The sequence below is a fragment of the Arachis ipaensis genome, chromosome B10, assembly GCF_000816755.2.
Source record: "Arachis ipaensis cultivar K30076 chromosome B10, Araip1.1, whole genome shotgun sequence".
NCBI classification, from domain to species: domain Eukaryota; kingdom Viridiplantae; phylum Streptophyta; class Magnoliopsida; order Fabales; family Fabaceae; genus Arachis; species Arachis ipaensis.
Genome location: NC_029794.2, coordinates 108,189,679 through 108,207,849, shown reverse-complemented (window position 1 = coordinate 108,207,849; position 18,171 = coordinate 108,189,679). Strand labels below are relative to the sequence as shown.

At 38.1% G+C, this 18,171-nt stretch overlaps 1 protein-coding gene across 4 annotated transcripts in view; it reads left to right on the top strand.

Moving 5' to 3' along the window:
- The window catches only part of LOC107623646 (2-oxoisovalerate dehydrogenase subunit alpha 2, mitochondrial), a 4,680-nt gene extending 1,533 nt beyond the window's left edge, over positions 1 to 3,147 (top strand). The window contains exons 2-9 of one of the 4 annotated variants that reach the window (XM_016325989.2): positions 866 to 1,000; positions 1,094 to 1,271; positions 1,400 to 1,557; positions 1,670 to 1,769; positions 2,062 to 2,173; positions 2,299 to 2,438; positions 2,564 to 2,749; positions 2,822 to 3,147. In XM_016325989.2, the coding sequence (XP_016181475.1) occupies positions 966 to 1,000; positions 1,094 to 1,271; positions 1,400 to 1,557; positions 1,670 to 1,769; positions 2,062 to 2,173; positions 2,299 to 2,438; positions 2,564 to 2,749; positions 2,822 to 2,989 (1,077 nt within the window). In that variant the 5' untranslated portion in view covers positions 866 to 965 and the 3' untranslated portion in view covers positions 2,990 to 3,147. Of the gene's footprint in view, positions 1 to 862; positions 1,001 to 1,088; positions 1,272 to 1,399; positions 1,558 to 1,669; positions 1,770 to 2,061; positions 2,174 to 2,298; positions 2,439 to 2,563; positions 2,750 to 2,821 lie in introns of all 4 variants that reach the window. The other 3 variants (XM_016325988.2, XM_016325987.2, XM_021113310.1) reach the window with 3 other exon arrangements.

The window sequence follows — 18,171 nt, the reverse complement described above, 5'->3', positions numbered from 1 at the left end:
TCTCTCCTCTTTTATTATTATTATTATTATTATTATTATTATTATTATTGATATTATTATTTCACTTCGGAACTGATTTGAGCAAACGCACTCTGTCCCTAAACCGTGCTTTGACACGAATGTTTTGAGGCAATTTCTTCGTTTGCGAAAGTAATGTCATTCCATTAAACCATGAATTTGCTTGTCTGGGCTTGTATTACATGCCTATCGGGCGCGTTGATGGACTACACTTCTTTCTTCCTGAAATGGATCCCCAATCTCGGGTTATACTTTACTCGTATTAGGTTATAAAAAGTTTACAAACTTTAGAAGGCCCGTAATATTTGTTGAGATCCAAAATTGCAAAATCTACTTTTAAAGATATGAAATTGGAAAATGTTGATCATCGATGAACCTTAATCCGGCTTTAACGATGAAATAGTTGACCAAATCGTAAGAATTGTGGTGACTCTGATTAATAAAGATCCCATTGGAAAGTGAAACCTGTAGCTATTAAGTATGAAACCGTGAAGCTTGATGACCTAATTGCAAGGTGAAATCCTTGATTCAAAATTTGAAAATCTGGAAGTTGGAATCCTCTTCTGAGCTGACACAAATTTAAATAGTATTTTTTTATATATCCTGCTCATAATAATTGAATTCTGAGCCCTAAAATGTGGAATTCTAATTCAGGACGTAAATTGGGATATATGACGCACAATGTAATAAACTGAAGTAGTACTACACCACAATTTCCATATTTCCAAATTCCAATATATAACTAAAATGGTGAATTCAGTCTTTACTCTCTCTGGATTGAAATCTGTAACAGCAGTGATGCGCTGCTTAATTATATGCATGTTTGCATGATAACTGGATACAGCAGGTTATCGATTTTCCTGGAGGAACAGTGAAGTTCATCCCGGAAATGAGATTTATATCTGAAACATCTCCAAAGAGAATACCCTGCTACCGTGTCCTCGACGATGATGGACAGCCTCTGGCCAATAATTTTGTCCAGGTTTTAAACTGATCCACCATTCCATTGTTCATGCATTTTCCTAATGGAAAATTTTGAAAACGAAATTGATGAATTTCATTGATGTTAGGTTAGTGAGGAAGTTGCTGTAAGGATGTACAGTAACATGGTTACACTACAAATTATGGACACCATTTTCTATGAAGCGCAAAGGCAGGGCAGAATATCTTTTTATGCAACGACCATTGGAGAAGAGGCCATAAATATTGCATCAGCTGCAGCTCTTACTAGGGAAGATGTTATTTTCCCTCAGGTTAAAAGCATAATTGGAAAGCAAGCATCTTAGGCTCTAGTTATGCAGTTATGATCTTAGTTATCAGAATTTTAGGACAGGCCTAATGATTCGAAATAATGTAACTGTAAATTTTATCCTATATGCAGTATAGGGAACCAGGACCTCTGTTATGGCGTGGTTTCACATTGCAAGAAATTGCACACCAGTGTTTTTCCAATAAATACGACAATGGAAAAGGAAGGCAAATGCCAATACATTATGGGTCCAACAAGCATAATTACTTTACTGTAGCATCAACTGTTGCGTAAGTATTGAAGGCTTCCATTTACAGGCATAATTTTTTGTTTTTTGGGTGTGTGTTTTAGCGGTTAACAGTCTAATGGTGCGCAAAATACAATGTTTAACCATATTTACAGTACACAAGTTCCCCATGCTGTTGGAGCTGCATATTCCTTAAAGATGGACAAAAAGGATGCATGTTCTATCACTTACTTTGGTGATGGTGGCTCAAGTGAGGTAATTATACAGTTGTCATAACAACAGGTCATTTCTCTTTTACTGCAATAGGAAGTTCTGTAGCATTTAAACCCAGCATGGGTCTAAACCATAAGTTTTATCTTGAAAATTTTATTAAAGGAATTCAAATAATGCGAGTATCATTGAATGTTTGCGAGGAATGCTTACTATGATTTTATTTGTGTTGCAACCAGATATCTCAGTAAATGTGTGGTTTCATTTGCAATAATTATTCTGTGTGTAAAGTGAAGTGCTTACACCTTGTAAATTCTAATGCATCCTGTAACACCAGGGAGATTTCCATGCTGCTTTAAATTTCGCAGCAGTTATGGAGGCCCCAGTTATTTTTCTATGCCGAAACAATGGATGGGCTATCAGCACCCCGACTTCGGATCAGTTTCGAAGTAAAATTTTCCCCTCTTATTTCAATATTGCATCTTTGGTTAGGTTTCGACTTTCTGGCAATGTCATTGCACATTCAATGTAAACCTTAGCCATGTTGTTCTGGGTTTCTTCTGTTCATGCATAGGTGATGGTGTTGTCGTGAAAGGACAGGCATATGGAGTCCGCAGCATTAGAGTAGATGGCAACGACGCCCTGGCCATTTATAATGCTGTTCAAGCTGCTCGTGAAATGGCAATCAGTGAAGAGAGACCAGTTCTAATAGAAGTGAAGTGATAACTTTTCAAGTCATATTTTGAGGAATTTTGAGAAGAGTATCTGTTATTGTCTCATATCAAAAGCTTTAAAAGCAGGCCAATGTATCTTTCTTATTTATGTATTCTCCTTTTCAGGCTCTTACATATAGAGTAGGACACCATTCAACATCGGATGACTCCACCAAGTATCGTCCAGCCAATGAGATTGAATGGTGGAGGCTCGCTCGAGATCCGGTGGCTAGGTTTAGAAAGTGGATAGAAAGGAATGGTTGGTGGAATGACATGGCTGAATCAGAGCTTAGGAACAGTCTGAGACAGCAGGTAAACAATATCCATGTCTGAAATTGGTGTTATTCAATAGTTGTGTTCTAACCCGGCATGTTCATGTTGTAGCTTCTGCATTCAATTCAAGTGGCAGAGAATATAGAGAAGCCTCCAATTGAAGATATATTTAACGACGTTTATGATGTGCCTCCATCCAATCTTCGTGAGCAGGAGCAATGGGTCAAAGATACCATAAAAAAGCATCCGTTAGATTACCCAGAGAATATTTCTGCATAGTAATCATAAATTGCATATCCTCATGCGCATGTAATTGTACTGGATCCAAGTATTCTTGTTCTATGAATAAAATGCATGTGCATACTCCTATCCTAAAATTGCAATTTGAATTGTCGGTTCAACTTGACTCGTTTGGGCTAAAGAGTTGAACAGGTTGACTTGTTTGACTTTTTTTTCCTTTATTTTCTTAAATAATACTATAATTTTAGAATTTTTTTTACTTGATAACCATATAAATAAATAAAAAATTATCATACATTCATATATTTTCATAATTATTTAAAGTTTAAAATACTAATTAACAAAGGCTTCCAATACTATAGGAATGAAGGCATTTTTCATCCATATGTGATGAAAATACGTGGCCGAAACTGCTTGTATATGCGTGGCTTGTATCCTGGGAGAATTGGGGACAATGATTGAATTCAACTTGTCACTTTGGGTGTTGTAATTAGCAAAAATTAATGCTAATGTTAATGGTGGTGATTCGTGGGCAGTTTTTGGTGGCCTAATTTTTTTATATAAGGCTATTTTCGGGTTTCATTTTTTGATTTTGAATCCAAGAAAAAAGAAGTGTTATGGGTAGAGTTTTCTGTAAACCAGGAAAGAGGATTATAGATAGCAAAAAATAAATCAAAGGGCAATCTGTTGCTGAAACCTTGAAGATGGAAATAACAATAATTCCATGAGGTGGGGAAGAACGCTCATTTTTTTCGTTATTGCAGGAGTTTGTGCGTTGTGCGTGGATATGAATTATATGGGTGTTAAACTTTGGTGTGGGATAGCTTTTAGCTGACACCATGAAGGAAGAAATTGGACTCAACGATTTTTTTTGTTTAAAAAATTTGCCAACCAATTGGATGGTCTGATTTGTGTGGGAACGAGAATTTGAATTTTGGCTTAGCTAATTGGACCGTCCGATTTCTATATATATTAATTTTATTTTTTATTTTGCGAAAATCAAATCGGACGGTACAAGTTGATTATTGTATAATTTTTTTGAACTAGTATTTGGTGGATTCGTTCAATTTTAAACCAAATATATAACTGACGAAGCGAGTATGCAAGAGATGTTTTCAATGTATATTGAAAGACGTGCTCAGATATTATTGATCGAGTTGTACATTGAATTTGAACAATCTGGGCAGATCGAAATATTGTACGGAAAGATTATAATAGTGACAGTGAGAAAGAGTTCGAAAGCAATTACGAAGTTGTTGGTCCAGACAGAGATGAAGATCAAGGTGACGGCACTATAGCTCAAAATGTGACAGACGTGGCAAATGCACTCGCAAACGAAGTGCTGTTTGAGGAGCCATCTTTCATACGAGTTTTGAATTTGGAAGCCATACATGATCCGGAGTTTCAAAATATATGAGTGTAGGTACGTAATTGTCTATATTTATAAGAAGGATTATAATTTTATAATAATTTATATTGATCAATGGACCAAATAGTTAAGTGACATGTGAAAATATACTCTGTTGAGTTTGGAAAATTTATATTTAATTAAATGATGATCAAACATAATTAAAATATAAATTAAAAAATTATTAAAATTAAGTGTCTTATTTAATGCTTCCAATGGTTTGTTTGATATGTTTATTAGTGTGCAGGAGGAAGAAATTAATTTCCTATTGGGTCAAAAAGATAGAGCAGCCCACTTTGGTCAAAGAATTGTTTTAGCTTTGTGCAAAATTAATTCAAACATAAAGTGGCTGAAATATTGAAATAAAGACAAGCCCAAATCACAAGCCCATGTTGATAAAACAAATAATGAAAAAAATGACCCAAGAAAACCATACAGCAATCACAAAACAAATGGGTCCAATATTATTGAAGCATGTTTTGGTCACTCATTCAGTTTGGTGGAATCCAAATTTTAATTAAAGTGAATGCATGCTTGGTTCGGTTACCAACTCCCTTTTGGAATGGAATTCAAAGTTAATTCAATTGATTTATTGAAAGCATTGGTAACATGAAAGAAAAAAAGCAATTGATTTGATGACATTAATTGATTCCACACGTTACAAGGCATGGGGGAAGGGAAGTGGTTAATTAACTCATTTTAATTTCTTTCTTCACTTCCATTGAAAGCTTTTTCTCCATTCTCTCTCTTCTCTCTCTTCAATTCGGTCATTTCAATGTTAGAAAAGAAGATGGTAGAAGCAAGTAATCAAAAGAAGAAAACAGAAGCTATGAACAAGTAAGAGGCCAAGGTGATGATGGCTCTTACAAAAAGAAGATCTACAGAGTGGCGTGGCTGAGATCTTTACCACTAATAATAAGAAGTGGTGAAGAAGTCTCAAGATCACCATGCCTAAAAATGGTGGAAGATCCAATTCGGTTAGAGAAGAAGATCCCTGGGGTATGGCTCGTCTCTACTTTTTGTTCATCCATCACAGGAGGTAGCTACTGTAGCTTCATGGAGGAAGAAGCAAAAGTGGAGCAGATGGAGCTGTCAAGGATCAAGGGTTCATCAAGGGTCAGAAATCCTTCTTGGGGACCAAGTCAAGATGGAAGGCTCAGATTGATGAAGCTTGATGAGAAGGGATGAGAGAGAGGTAATTGCATGTTGGTTTTGCTTTTGGTTCCCTCTCTCTTCTCTCTGTCCGAACCGGTTTTGATGTTGAAGAAGAAGAAGTTGGCTCAGTTGGACCGGTTTCAACTTTGGAAGCTTCCCCTTCTATAATAAGGGTAAACGGCCAAGGCTTGAAGTAAGGAGAGAAAGTACAGAGTTCTCATAGCTACCCAAGCTAACAGAAGTTCTTCTCCTTCAATGTGTTTCATTTTGTATTTTCTTTAGTTTTGTCTGTCTTGAGTCTCATGGTGAAAAAGGCAAACAGTGTGAGATTTGTAAGAAAAAGTTAGTGAGCGGAAAAAAACAGAAGGTACAAAATTAAAGAAAAAGCCATAGATGTCTTAGAGGTCCTTTGTACATTTGTGTTGTGTATCATGATTCTGTGGGAATCTCCTTGTAAGTTGGGTTAGCACTTAGCAGTTGAAAGTTTGGTAGGTGACCAAGTCAAGTTCAGGATTTGGGATAGATTCTGGACTTGTCCCGGATAGGAAGGGTAGTTCCTAGGGAGAATTGGTGTTTGTAATCAAGATGATTATAGTGAAATTCCATCATTGTTCTGATGGAGACTGGATGTAGGCTGCATTGCACTTAGCAGCTGAATCAGGATACTTCTTGGTGTGATTCTCTCTCTCTCTTTTACTCCATTTCTGGTTCTGTTGCGTAGGAGACAAAATTGAAAAATATCTCCTGTCTGGTTACGAGACAAAATGAAAATGTCTCTTGACTAGGTATGAGACAAAAATAAGAAAAATCTCCTAAAGCTATTTCAAAGGGCAGAAAGTAACACTCAGCAAAAAAAAGGGGCTAAGATTCAACCCTCCTTCCCTTAGCCACTGATAATTGGTATCAGAGCTTGGTCTTAAAGAGATCAAGCTTTGCAGCTTGGAGAAAAGATCCTGATGGCAGAAAATAGTGGCTCAAACCTGGTGTCCTACACTCTGACAGAAGGACAGTCAAGCAACATACCTCCTCTCTTTAATAGAAAGAACTACACTTATTGGAAGGAAAGAATGAAGATTTTTTTCAAGTAGTAGACTACAGACTCTAGAAGATAATCCTAGAAGGTTCTTAATTTCCAACCACTACAGGAGCAAATTGTGTGGTTTCTCTCAAGAGTGAAGCCAGCTGGACAGAAGAAGACAGAAAAAAGGTGGAGCGCAACGCCAAAGTTATCAACTTGCTCAACTGTGCGATCAGCTTTGAGGAGTACCGACGGGTATCAAGATGCACAACGACAAAGGAAATCTGGGACAAACTTCAAGTCACTCATGAAGGCACATCCCTAGTTAAGAAGACCAGAATAGACATGTTGAACAGAGAATATGAAATGTTCTCAATGAAGGAAGGAGAATCGATAGATGATCTATTTGAAAGATTCAACATCATCATCAATGGCTTGGATGCTATGGGATCACATATCCTAAATATGTGCTTGTGAGGAGAATCTTGAGAAGTCTCACAAAAGAGTGGAAAACTAAGGCAATAGTGATATCTGAGAGTAGTGGTCTTGATTCTATTACTTATGATGATTTGAGAGAAAATTTACTTGCCTTTGAAAACACTGATGAGCGGATAATTTATACGCTTTTTGGCATTGTTTTCAGTATGTTTTTAGTATATTTTAATTAGTTTTTATTATGTTTTTATTAGTTTTTAAATAAAAATTACTCTTCTGGACTTTACTATGAGTTTGTGTATTTTTTTGTGATTTCAGGTATTTTCTGGCTGAAATTGAGGGACCTGAGCAAAAATCTGATTCAGAGGCTGAAAAAGGACTGCAGATGCTGTTGGATTCTGACCTCCCTGCACTCAAAGTAGATTTTCTAGAGTTATAGAAGCCCAATTGGTGCGCTCTCAATTGCGTTAGAAAGTAGACATCATGGGCTTTCCAGCAATATATAATAGTCCATACTTTGCCCAAGATTTGATGGCCCAAACAGGCATTCTAAGTCAGCTCAAGAATTCTGGCGTTTAACTCCAAAACTGGCACAAAAGCTGGAGTTAAATGCCCAAACTGGCACAAAAGCTGGCGTTTAATTCCAAAAAAAAGTCTCTACACATGGAAGCTTCAATTCTCAGCCCAAGCACACACCAAGTGGGTCCGAAAGAAGATTTCTGCATTAATTACTGATTTCTGTAAACCCTAGGCTACTAGTTCTCTATAAATAGGACATTTTGCTATTGTATTTGACACACTTGATCATACTTTCATAGACCTTTCCACGTTTTGGGGCTGGCCTCACGGCCATGCCTAGATCTTTTGTTCTTATGTATTTTCAACGGTGGAGTTTCTACACACCATAGATTAAGGTGTGGAGCTCTGCTGTTCTTCATGAATTAATACAAGTACTGTTGTTTTTCTATTCAACTCAAGTCTATTTCTTCTCCAAGATATTCATTCGTTCTTCAACTTGATGAATGTGATGATCCATGACACTCATCATCATTCTCACCTACGAACATGTGCCTGATAACCCCCTCTGTTCTACTAGCAATGGCTTGAATGCGTATCTCTTGGGTTTCTAATCTAAGATTGGAACCTTCGTGGTATAGGCTAGAATTATTGGCGGCCATTCCTGAGATCCAGAATGTCTAAACCTTGTCTGTGGTATTCTGAGTAGGATCTGGAAAGGGATGACTGTGACGAGCTTCAAACTCGCGATTGTTGGACGTGTGACAGATGCAAAAGGATCAATGGATCCTATTCCAACATGATCGAGAACCGACAAATGATTAGCCGTGCGGTGACAGCGCATTTGGAACGTTTTCACTGAGAGGACGGGAAGTAGCCATTGACAACGGTGATGCCCAACATAAAGCTTGCCATGGAAAGGAGTATGAATGATTGGAAGAAGGCAATAGGAAAGCAGAGGTTCAAGGGGAACAAAGCATCTTCATACGCTTATTTGAAATCCACCAATGATTTACATAAGTATCTCTATCTGTACTTTATGTTTATTTTCATCACCTTAAACTCCATAACTATTTGAATCCGCCTGACTGAGATTTACAAGATGATCATAGCTTGCTTCAAGCCGACAATCTCCGTGGGATCGATCCTTACTCACGTAAGGTTTATTACTTGGACGACCCAGTGCACTTGCTGGTTAGTTGTGCGGAGTTGTCATAAAAGAGTTGAGATTACAAGTGTGCCACACCAAGTTGTTGGCGCCATTGATGATCACAATTTCGTGCACCAAGTTTTTGGCGCCGTTGTCAGGGATTGTTCGAGTTTGGACAACTGACGGTTCATCTTGTTGCTTAGATTAGGTATCTTTTTTTCAGAATTTTTAAGAATAAATTCTAGAGTTTCAAGGTGATGTTCTTATCATCACAAAAGCTGATTGATTCTCATCAATTTAGCTGCTGAATGTAATGTCCTGCTGGAGCTTGGCCAAACATGTCTAATCTTTTTAGACTGAAGCTTTAGACTAACATTGCATGATTCCTGGAATTCTTATTAAAAGTTTTGATTCTCTTTATTTTCTTTTCCATATAAGTTTCGAAAATCACAAAAAAATTTATAAAACCATAAAATCAAAAATATTTTATGTTTCTTGTTTGAGTCTAGTATCAATTTTTAAGTTTGGTATCAATTGCATGTTTTTATTCTTCTTGCATTTTTCGAATCTATACATATTGTTCTTCATTGATCTTCAAGTTGTTCTTGATGATTTCATTACTCTGATCTTTAAATTCTCTTGTTTTGTGTGTTTTGTTGTTTCTCATATGCATTTTCAATTTGTTAGTGTCTCCTATATGAAAATTTTTAAGTTTGGTGTCCTGCATGCATTGTTTATTTGATCTAAGTTGCATTTTTATTGTTTCTCATCATCAAAAATTCAAAAATATTTTTAAAACTATGTCTTTTCAAGTCAATAACACAGAGAATTGAAGATTCAGAATAGTCAGCAGAGGAATCAAACAGAAAAAGCTGGGCATTCAAAACGCCCAGTGAAGAAGGAAAATTGGCGTTTAAACGCCAGCCAGGGTACCTGGCTGGGCGTTTAATGCCCAAAAAGATAGAGATTTGGGCGTTAAACGCCAGAATGGACACCATTCTGGGCATTTAACGCCAGGATGACACTAGAGGGAAGATTTTGTTTTTAATTCAAATTTTTTTCAAATCTTCATAATTTTTCAAAATCAAATCCTTTTCAAATGATATTTTTTCAATCATATCTCCTTCAAAATCAATTTCTTTCCATTTTATATTTAATTTTACTATTTTCAAAAATCCTTGCTTCAATTCAAGATTTACTTCAAAAAATCTTTTTCAAAAATCACTTGATTTCTTTCTCAATCTTAGTTTTCGAAAACCAATTACCAAATCTTCAAAATCTCTTACTTTAATTTCGAAAAATTCTTCCCCTCTTCTCACATCCTTCTATTTAAGGGACTAACACCCCTCCTCAAGGTGCAATTCGAACTCTATCCCTCTTGATAAGTTCAAATTCTCTCATCTTTATCCCCTCCTTCTATTCTTCTTTTCCTCTGACACTTCAATGAATTTCTATACTGTGACATAGAGGATTCCATACTTTCTTGTTTTCTTCTCTTTCATATGAGCAGGAGCAAAGATAAAAACATTCTTGTTGAAGCTGATCCTGAACCTGAAAGGACCTTGAAGAGAAAGCTAAGAGAAACTAAAACACAACTCTCTCTAGAGGGCCTAACAGAGCTCTTCAAAGAAGAAGAAACCATGGCAGCCGAAAACAACAACAATGCCAACAATGCAAGGAAGGTGCTTGGTGACTTTACTGCACCTACTCCTGATTTCTATGGGAGAAGCATCTCTATCCCTGCCATTGGAGCAAACAACTTTGAGCTTAAGCCTCAATTAGTTTCTCTAATGCAACAGAATTACAAGTTTCATGGACTTCCATTAGAAGATCCTCATCAGTTCTTAGCTGAATTCTTGCAAATCTGTGATACTGTTAAGACCAATGGAGTTGATCCTGAAGTCTACAGACTTATGCTCTTCCCTTTTGCTGTAAGAGACAGAGCTAGGACATGGTTGGACTCACAACCTAAAGAAAGCTTAAACTCTTGGAAAAAGCTAGTCAATGCCTTCTTGGCAAAGTTCTTTCCACCTCAAAAATTGAGTAAGCTTAGAGTGGAAGTCCAAACTTTTAGACAGAAGGATGGTGAATCCCTCTATGAAGCTTGGGAAAGATACAAGCAATTGATCAGAAGGTGCCCTTCTGACATGCTTTCAGAATGGAGCATCATAGGAATCTTCTATGATGGTCTGTCTGAACTATCCAAGATGTCATTGGATAGCTCTGCTGGAGGATCTCTTCATCTGAAGAAGACGCCTGCAGAAGCTCAGGAACTCATTGAAATGGTTGCAAATAACCAATTCATGTACACTTCTGAAAGGAATCCTGTGAATAATGGGATAACTCAGAAGAAGGGAGTTCTTGAGATTGATACTCTGAATATCATACTGGCTCAGAATAAAATATTGACCCAGCAAGTCAATATGATTTCTCAGAGTCTGTTTGGAATGCAAGCAGCAACAGGCAGTACTAAGGAAGCTTCCTCTGAAGAAGAAGCTTATGATCCTGAGAACCCAACAATGGAAGAAGTGAATTACATGGGAGAACCCTATAGAAACACCTATAATCCTTCATGGAGAAATCACCCAAATCTCTCATGGAAGGATCAACAGAGACCTCAACAAGGTTTCAACAACAACAATGGTGGAAGAAACAGGTTTAGCAATGGCAAGTCTTTTCCATCATCTTCTCAGCAATAGACAGAGAATTCTAAGCAGAGCCCCTCTAACTTAGCAACCATTGTCTCTGACTTAATCAAAACCACTCAAAGTTTCATGACTGAAACAAGGTCCTCCATTAGAAATTTGGAGGCACAAGTGGGTTAGCTGAGTAAGAAAATTACTAAACTCCCTCCTAGTACTCTCCCAAGCAATACAGAAGAGAATCCAAAGAGAGAGTGCAAGGCCATAAACACGTCTCACATGGCCGAACATGGAGAGGAGGAAGAGGCAGTGATTCCCACCGAGGAAGACTTCAATGGACGTCCACTAACCTCCATGGATTTCCCTAATGAGGAACCATGGGAATCTGAGGCTCAGACTGAGACCATAGAGATTCCATTAAATTTACTTTTGCCATTCATGAGCTCTGATGAGTATTCTTCCTCTGAAGAGGATGAAGATGTTACTGAAGAGCAAGTTGCTAAGTACCTTAGAGCAATCATGAAGCTAAATACCAGGTTGTTTGGTAATGAGACTTGGGAGGATGAACCTCCATTGCTCATCAAAGAACTGGATGACTTGACTAGGCAGAAATTACCTCTGAAGAGACAAGATCCTGAAAAATTCTCAATCCCTTGTACCATAGGCACCATGACCTTTGAGAAGGCTTTGTGTGACCTGGGATCAAGTATAAACTTTATGCCTCTCTCTGTAATGGAGAAGCTAGGGATCATTGAGGTACAAGCTGCAAGAATCTCACTAGAGATGGCAGACAATTCAAAGAAACAGGCTTATGGACTTGTAGAGGATGTCTTGGTAAAGGTTGAAGACCATTACATCCCTGCTGATTTTATAATCCTAGAAACTGGGAAGTGTATGGATGAATCCATCATCCTTGGCAGACCCTTCCTAGCCACAGCAAAGGCTGTGATTGATATTGACAGAGGAGAATTGATCATTCAAGTGAATGAAGACTCCCTTGTGTTTAAAGCTCAAGGATATCCCTCTGTAAACATGGAGAGGAAGCATGAAGAGCTTCTCTCAATACAGAGTCAAACAGAGCCCCCACAGTCAAACTCTAAGTTTGGTGTTGAACCCCCACATTCAAACTCTAAGTTTGGTGTTGGGAGGTTTCAACATTGCTCTGAACATCTGTGAGGCTCCATGAGAGCCCACTGTCAAGCTATTGACATTAAAGAAGCGCTTGTTGCGAGGCAATCCAATCTTTACTATTCTATGATAATTTTCTATTTTCTATTGTTATTTTATATTTTCTGTAGGTTGATGATCATGTGAAGTCACAAAAACAATTGAAAAAGCAAAAACAAAGTGAAAAACAGAATGAAAAATAGAACACCCTGGAGGAGACAGTTACTGGCGTTTAAACGCCAGTAAAGGTAGCAGAATGGGCGTTAAACGCCCAGTCTGGCACCATTCTGGGCGTTTAACGCCAGAAATGGGCACCAGACTGGCGTTTAATGCCAGGAATGGGCAAGAAGCTGGCGTTAAACGTCAGAAATGGGCAGCAGCCTGGCGTTTAACGCCAGGATTGGCAGAAAGGGGCGTTTTGCACGCCACCTGGTGCAGGGATGAGATATCCTTGACACCTCAGGATCTGTGGACCCCACAGGATCCCCACCACTCTCTCTCTTCTTCACCCATTCACCAATCACCTCAATACCTCTTCCCCAAAAACCCCTCACCTATCAAATCCCACCATTCTCTTTACCATTCACATCCATCCTTCATAAAACCCCACCTACCTCACCACTCAAATTCAAACCACTTTCCCTCCCAAACCCACCCATAATGGCCAAACCATACCTCCCCTCTCACTCCTATATAAAACCATCTTCACTCCTTCATTTTCACACAACCTAAACACCACTTCTCCCCCTTGGCCGAAACACAAAGCCCCCTCCATCTCCTTTATTTCTTCTTCTTCTACTCTCTTCTTTCTTCTTTTGCTCGAGGACAAGCAACCTTCTAAGTTTGGTGTGGTAAAAGCTAAAGCTTTTTGTTTTTTCATAACCATTTATGGCACCAAAGGCCAGAGAAACCTCTAGAAAGAGGAAAGAGAAGGCAAACGCTTCCACTTCCGAGTCATGGAAGATGGAGAGATTCCTCTCAAGAGTGCATCAAGACCACTTCTATGAAGTTGTGGCCAAGAAGAAGGTGATCCCCGAGGTCCCTTTTAAGCTCAAAAAGGGCAAATATCTGGAGATCCGACATGAGATCTAAAGAAGAGGTTGGGAAGTTCTCACCAACCCCATTCAACAAGTCGGAATCTTAATGGTTCAAGAGTTCTATGCCAATGCATGGATCACCAAGAACCATGATCAAAGTGTGAACCCGGATCCTAAGAATTGGCTTACAATGGTCCGAGGGAAATACTTAGACTTTAGTCCGGAAAATGTAAGGTTGGCATTCAACTTGCCCATGATGCAAGGAGATGCGCACCCCTACACTAGAAGGGTCAACTTTGATCAAAGGTTGGACCAAGTCCTCATGGACATCTGTGAAGAGGGCGCTCAATGGAAGAGAGATTCAAGAGGGAAGCCGGTTCAACTAAGAAGGCATGACCTCAAGCCCGTGGCTAGGGGATGGTTGGAGTTCATCAAACGCTCAATCATTCCTACTAGCAACCGATCTGAAGTTACTATAGACCGGGCTATCATGATTCATAGCATCATGATTAGAGAGGAAGTAGAAGTTCATGAGGTTATATCCCAAGAACTCTACAAGGTGGCAGACAAGTCCTCTCCTTTGGCAAAGTTAGCCTTCCCCTCATCTCATTTGTCACCTTTGCAATTCGGTTGGAATTGACATAGAGGGAGACATTCTCATTGATGAGGACAAGCCCATAACTAAGAAAAGGATGGAGCAAACAAGAGATCCCACTCATGGACAAGAGCATGAGGAAACTCCTCATCATGAAATCCCTGAGATACCTCAAGGGATGCATTTTCCTCCACAAAACTTTTGGGAGCAATTCAACACCTCCCTAGGAGAATTAAGTTTCAACATGGGACAACTAAGGGTGGAGCACCAAGAACATTCCATCCTCCTCCATGAAATTAGAAAAGATCAAAGAACCATGAGAGAGGAGTGACGATTGGATTCTTGATGGTTTAGAATTTCTCAAATAAAATCTCGTCGAAGTATAGTTTCTAAACCAAGCAATAATCCTTTCATACAAAAAGTTGTTTGTCACTAAAACAAACCCCTAAATTTATAAACCGAAGTATTTAAACCTCGGGTCGTTCTCCCTAGGAATTACAATAAAGTGTCTTGTTATTGGTTGTGAGTTATTTTGGGGTTTAATATTTTGTACAAGAAATATAAATGGCAAAGGAAATAAACTAACAACTAACAAGGCTCTTGGCAATATATGAGAGCTAGAAATCCTATCCTAGTTATCCTCCTCAATTGTGATGAGAATTTTTCATTGCTCCCACTTAGTTAACCTCTAACCATAGAGGAGAGTCAAGTGGATGAATCAATTTGATTCCTCAAGTCCTAATTAACTCCTAAAGGAAAGACTAGCTTTAGAGGCTTTCAAATCAATTAGCAATCTCTAATTATCAATCAACAAAGGAATTAGATAACTCAAGAGTCACTAATCACTCTACCTAGTCCAAGAGGAACAAAATCTATACAAAAATCCAACCAAGCATTTCATCAAACACTCGGAAGGCACAAAAGAAAAGTATAGCAAATCACAACAAGAATGAATTCTAACTACAATTGAATACAAAGAATTAACAGCAACAATCAAGGAAATCACAATTATCATGAATTACCTCAAATTGCATTATTGAAAGGGAATAAAAGAAACAACAATCTATCCAAAACAAAGTGAAGAATCACAAGAATTAAAGTACATAACTAGAGAGAGGAAGAGGAGAAGATTAAGAATTGGCAAAGGAGAATTGAATTAAGGCATGAATTAAACCTAGATCTAAGAAGAGAGATTAACCCTAACCTAATCCTAATCCTAGAGGGAAGTGAGAGCTTCTCTCTCCAAAACTACTCTAAACTAAAGCTATGACTAACTTCTAATCTAATTGTCTCCCCCTTTTAATCCTTGATCCTTTTATTCCTTTCTATCAGCAATTGGCGCCAAAAAATGGGTTCAGAAACCCCTCAAAATCGCCAGGCACGTGTTGCCTTAATGAAGTCATGTGCAGACATCGACGTGTGCGCGCACGGTACGCGTGCGCGTACCTGGCTGATTCCGTAATGTGCGCGTGAGCGCCTTGTGCGCGTGCGCGTGCTTGGCCGTGATCAATTCTTTGGCTTTTTGTGCTTCTCTCCACTTGCATGCTTCCTTCCTTGCTTCCTTTGATCCATGCCTGGCCTATTTCAATCCTGGAATTACTAGCAAACACATCAAGGCATCTTATGGAATCAAGGAGAAATCAAAATTCATCAAAATAAGGCCTAAAAAGCATGTTTTTACACTTAAGCACAAATACGGGAGAGATAACAAAACCATGCTAATTCATAGGTTAAATGCGAGAAAAGGTCATCAAAATACTCTAAATTCAATACAAGATAAACCCTAAAAATGGGGTTTATCAACCTCCCCACACTTAAACCTTAGCATGTCCTCATGCTAAAATAAGAAGGAACTAAGGGGTATGACATTTATTAAATGTAACTAAATTATATGAGTCCTATCTATATGCAAATACCTAAAGCAAATGGAAATGCTTAGTTCAAACAAATCAATTCCTAAGAGACATGTTTAAGCACAATAGCTAGGCAATAGGAATTAAGCCCAAACCACAATTGTATTGAATTATAAAAAAAAAAGAGTCCAAGCTTGCAAGAATATAAATAATATGGGTGAACACATGTACTTGAACTTTTGAACCCTCACCGGATGTGTATCCGCTCTATTCACTCAAGTGTTTAAGGGTTAATTCACTCAATTCTCTTCTAATCAAGCTTTCCAAAATTTGATTTTCTTCTAACAATCAACACTTATTCAATGTATGCATAAATTCATCATGAGGTCTTTCATTTAGGTTGTAATGGGGTTAGGGTCAAGGTAGGATCATTTATGGTTAAGTGGACTAGAGTTTAGATCTTTGATTAGTATAGACTTTTCCACCTAACTATATAATAACCTATACAAATTTAAACTACTCTAACTACCCATTCTTCACTTTTTCTTACATATTCATGCATCTTATTTCTTGATTCATAACACTTATGCATTGATTCCCTTTTGTTGAACTTCACCTTGGGACATTTTGTCCCCTTTTATATTTTTTTTCTTTCTTCTTTTTTTTTTTTAATTCAATCAATACATGAATATGTTCCCAATTCCTAAATGTGGAAGTGTACTACCCCTTTTTATCCCATCCAGTGTTCCCAAGCCTCACCAACTTTGAGTAATAAATACTCTCACTAGCCTAGGCTAATCAAAGATCCAAATAAGGACTTTTCATTGATTTTCCGCCTTGGGCTTGTAATGTGCTAAAATGAGAATAAGTTGGTTAAGCATAGGCTCAAAATTGGCTAACAATGGAGAGTAAAAGGTAGGCTATTTGGGTAAGTGGGCTAATGAAATAATGGCCTCAATCATACAAATGCATGAATACAAGAAATAAATGGACATATAGAATCAAGCAAATCAAGGATCACAATTATAGAAAGAGAACAATTGCACACAAGAATGGAAAATAAGTGGTTATAAAATGTAACCACATCAATAGGCTCAAGTCTCACAAGCTTGTGTTCTTAATTCAATACATGCTTCACAAAGTATGAAATTCAAGCAAGTTGCACCAAAAGCTTCCTTCAATCAATTGGGTTGGTGCCCTATGTCCTATAATTAAAATTCTTGGAAAATCTCAATATTTGACTAAGCATTGTTGTGATTGAAAAATGCAAAAATTTCCCTTAGTTTACCCTTTTCTTTTTCACTTAAAACCAATTTTTGACCCAAGTAGCATCTGGTAGACCGATCACGCGCCTAAGCGCCTCATAGTCAAAGGTCATGCTGTGAATGGCTAACTCAGCCTGCTGATGAGCGCAGGTACCATTAGGAAGATGTCGGCACTGCAATGCCTCCTCTATAGCAGGCTCAGTAATCATAACCTCTCTACCCCTCAACTGAACTGAATCCAAAGTGGGACGGAAGAAGTTGCAATAAAATTCCTTCACCCAAGAGATGTTGATATCCCCCAAATCTCTGTCAACAAAATCCATACCCAACTCTAGGATCCGACTAGTAATGGAGCGTCGTACATCATTGGGAAGGACAAGCTTCTTCTCTGTATTCAGCTTCGTCGTCCGGTACTTAGAAAGGCGAAGCTCACAGTAGAGATTGGGAAACTTGGTTGGGTTGGTAGAGGGTAGCAACTGATTTTCCTTTTCTTCTTCATTCAAAGGATTCTTAGCAAGATTCTTGTAGGTGGAGGGACTAGAGGGAGTAGAATGTTTTCTTTTCTTGGAGGAGGTGGCGATAGGTTTTCCTTTATCCGATATCCTGAAAAAGAGAATAGAATATAGGCAATTAAGCACTTAGCACGAAGCAAGCAAAACATGTTCAGGATGTAAAATAGATGGCAAGCAAACATGATGTGAATTGAACTTAAAACATGGACAGCAAGTAAGAGCAGAAAACATAGCCGTAAACCAAGAATTCAATGTTTCAAACAATGTGCACAATTCTTAAGGAATAGGCATGTTCATCATCATGACTCAAAAGAATGGTTAAAAGTTAGAATGCAAGTGAAAGTGAAGTTGGTAAGTAAAGAAGTCAGTGAGTTAGAAAAGTGGAGTTAGAAATTAGTAGTATGATGAAAGATGAACCTATCAAGCATACGAATCATGTTCACAATCATGAGGGTATACAGAGTGTTG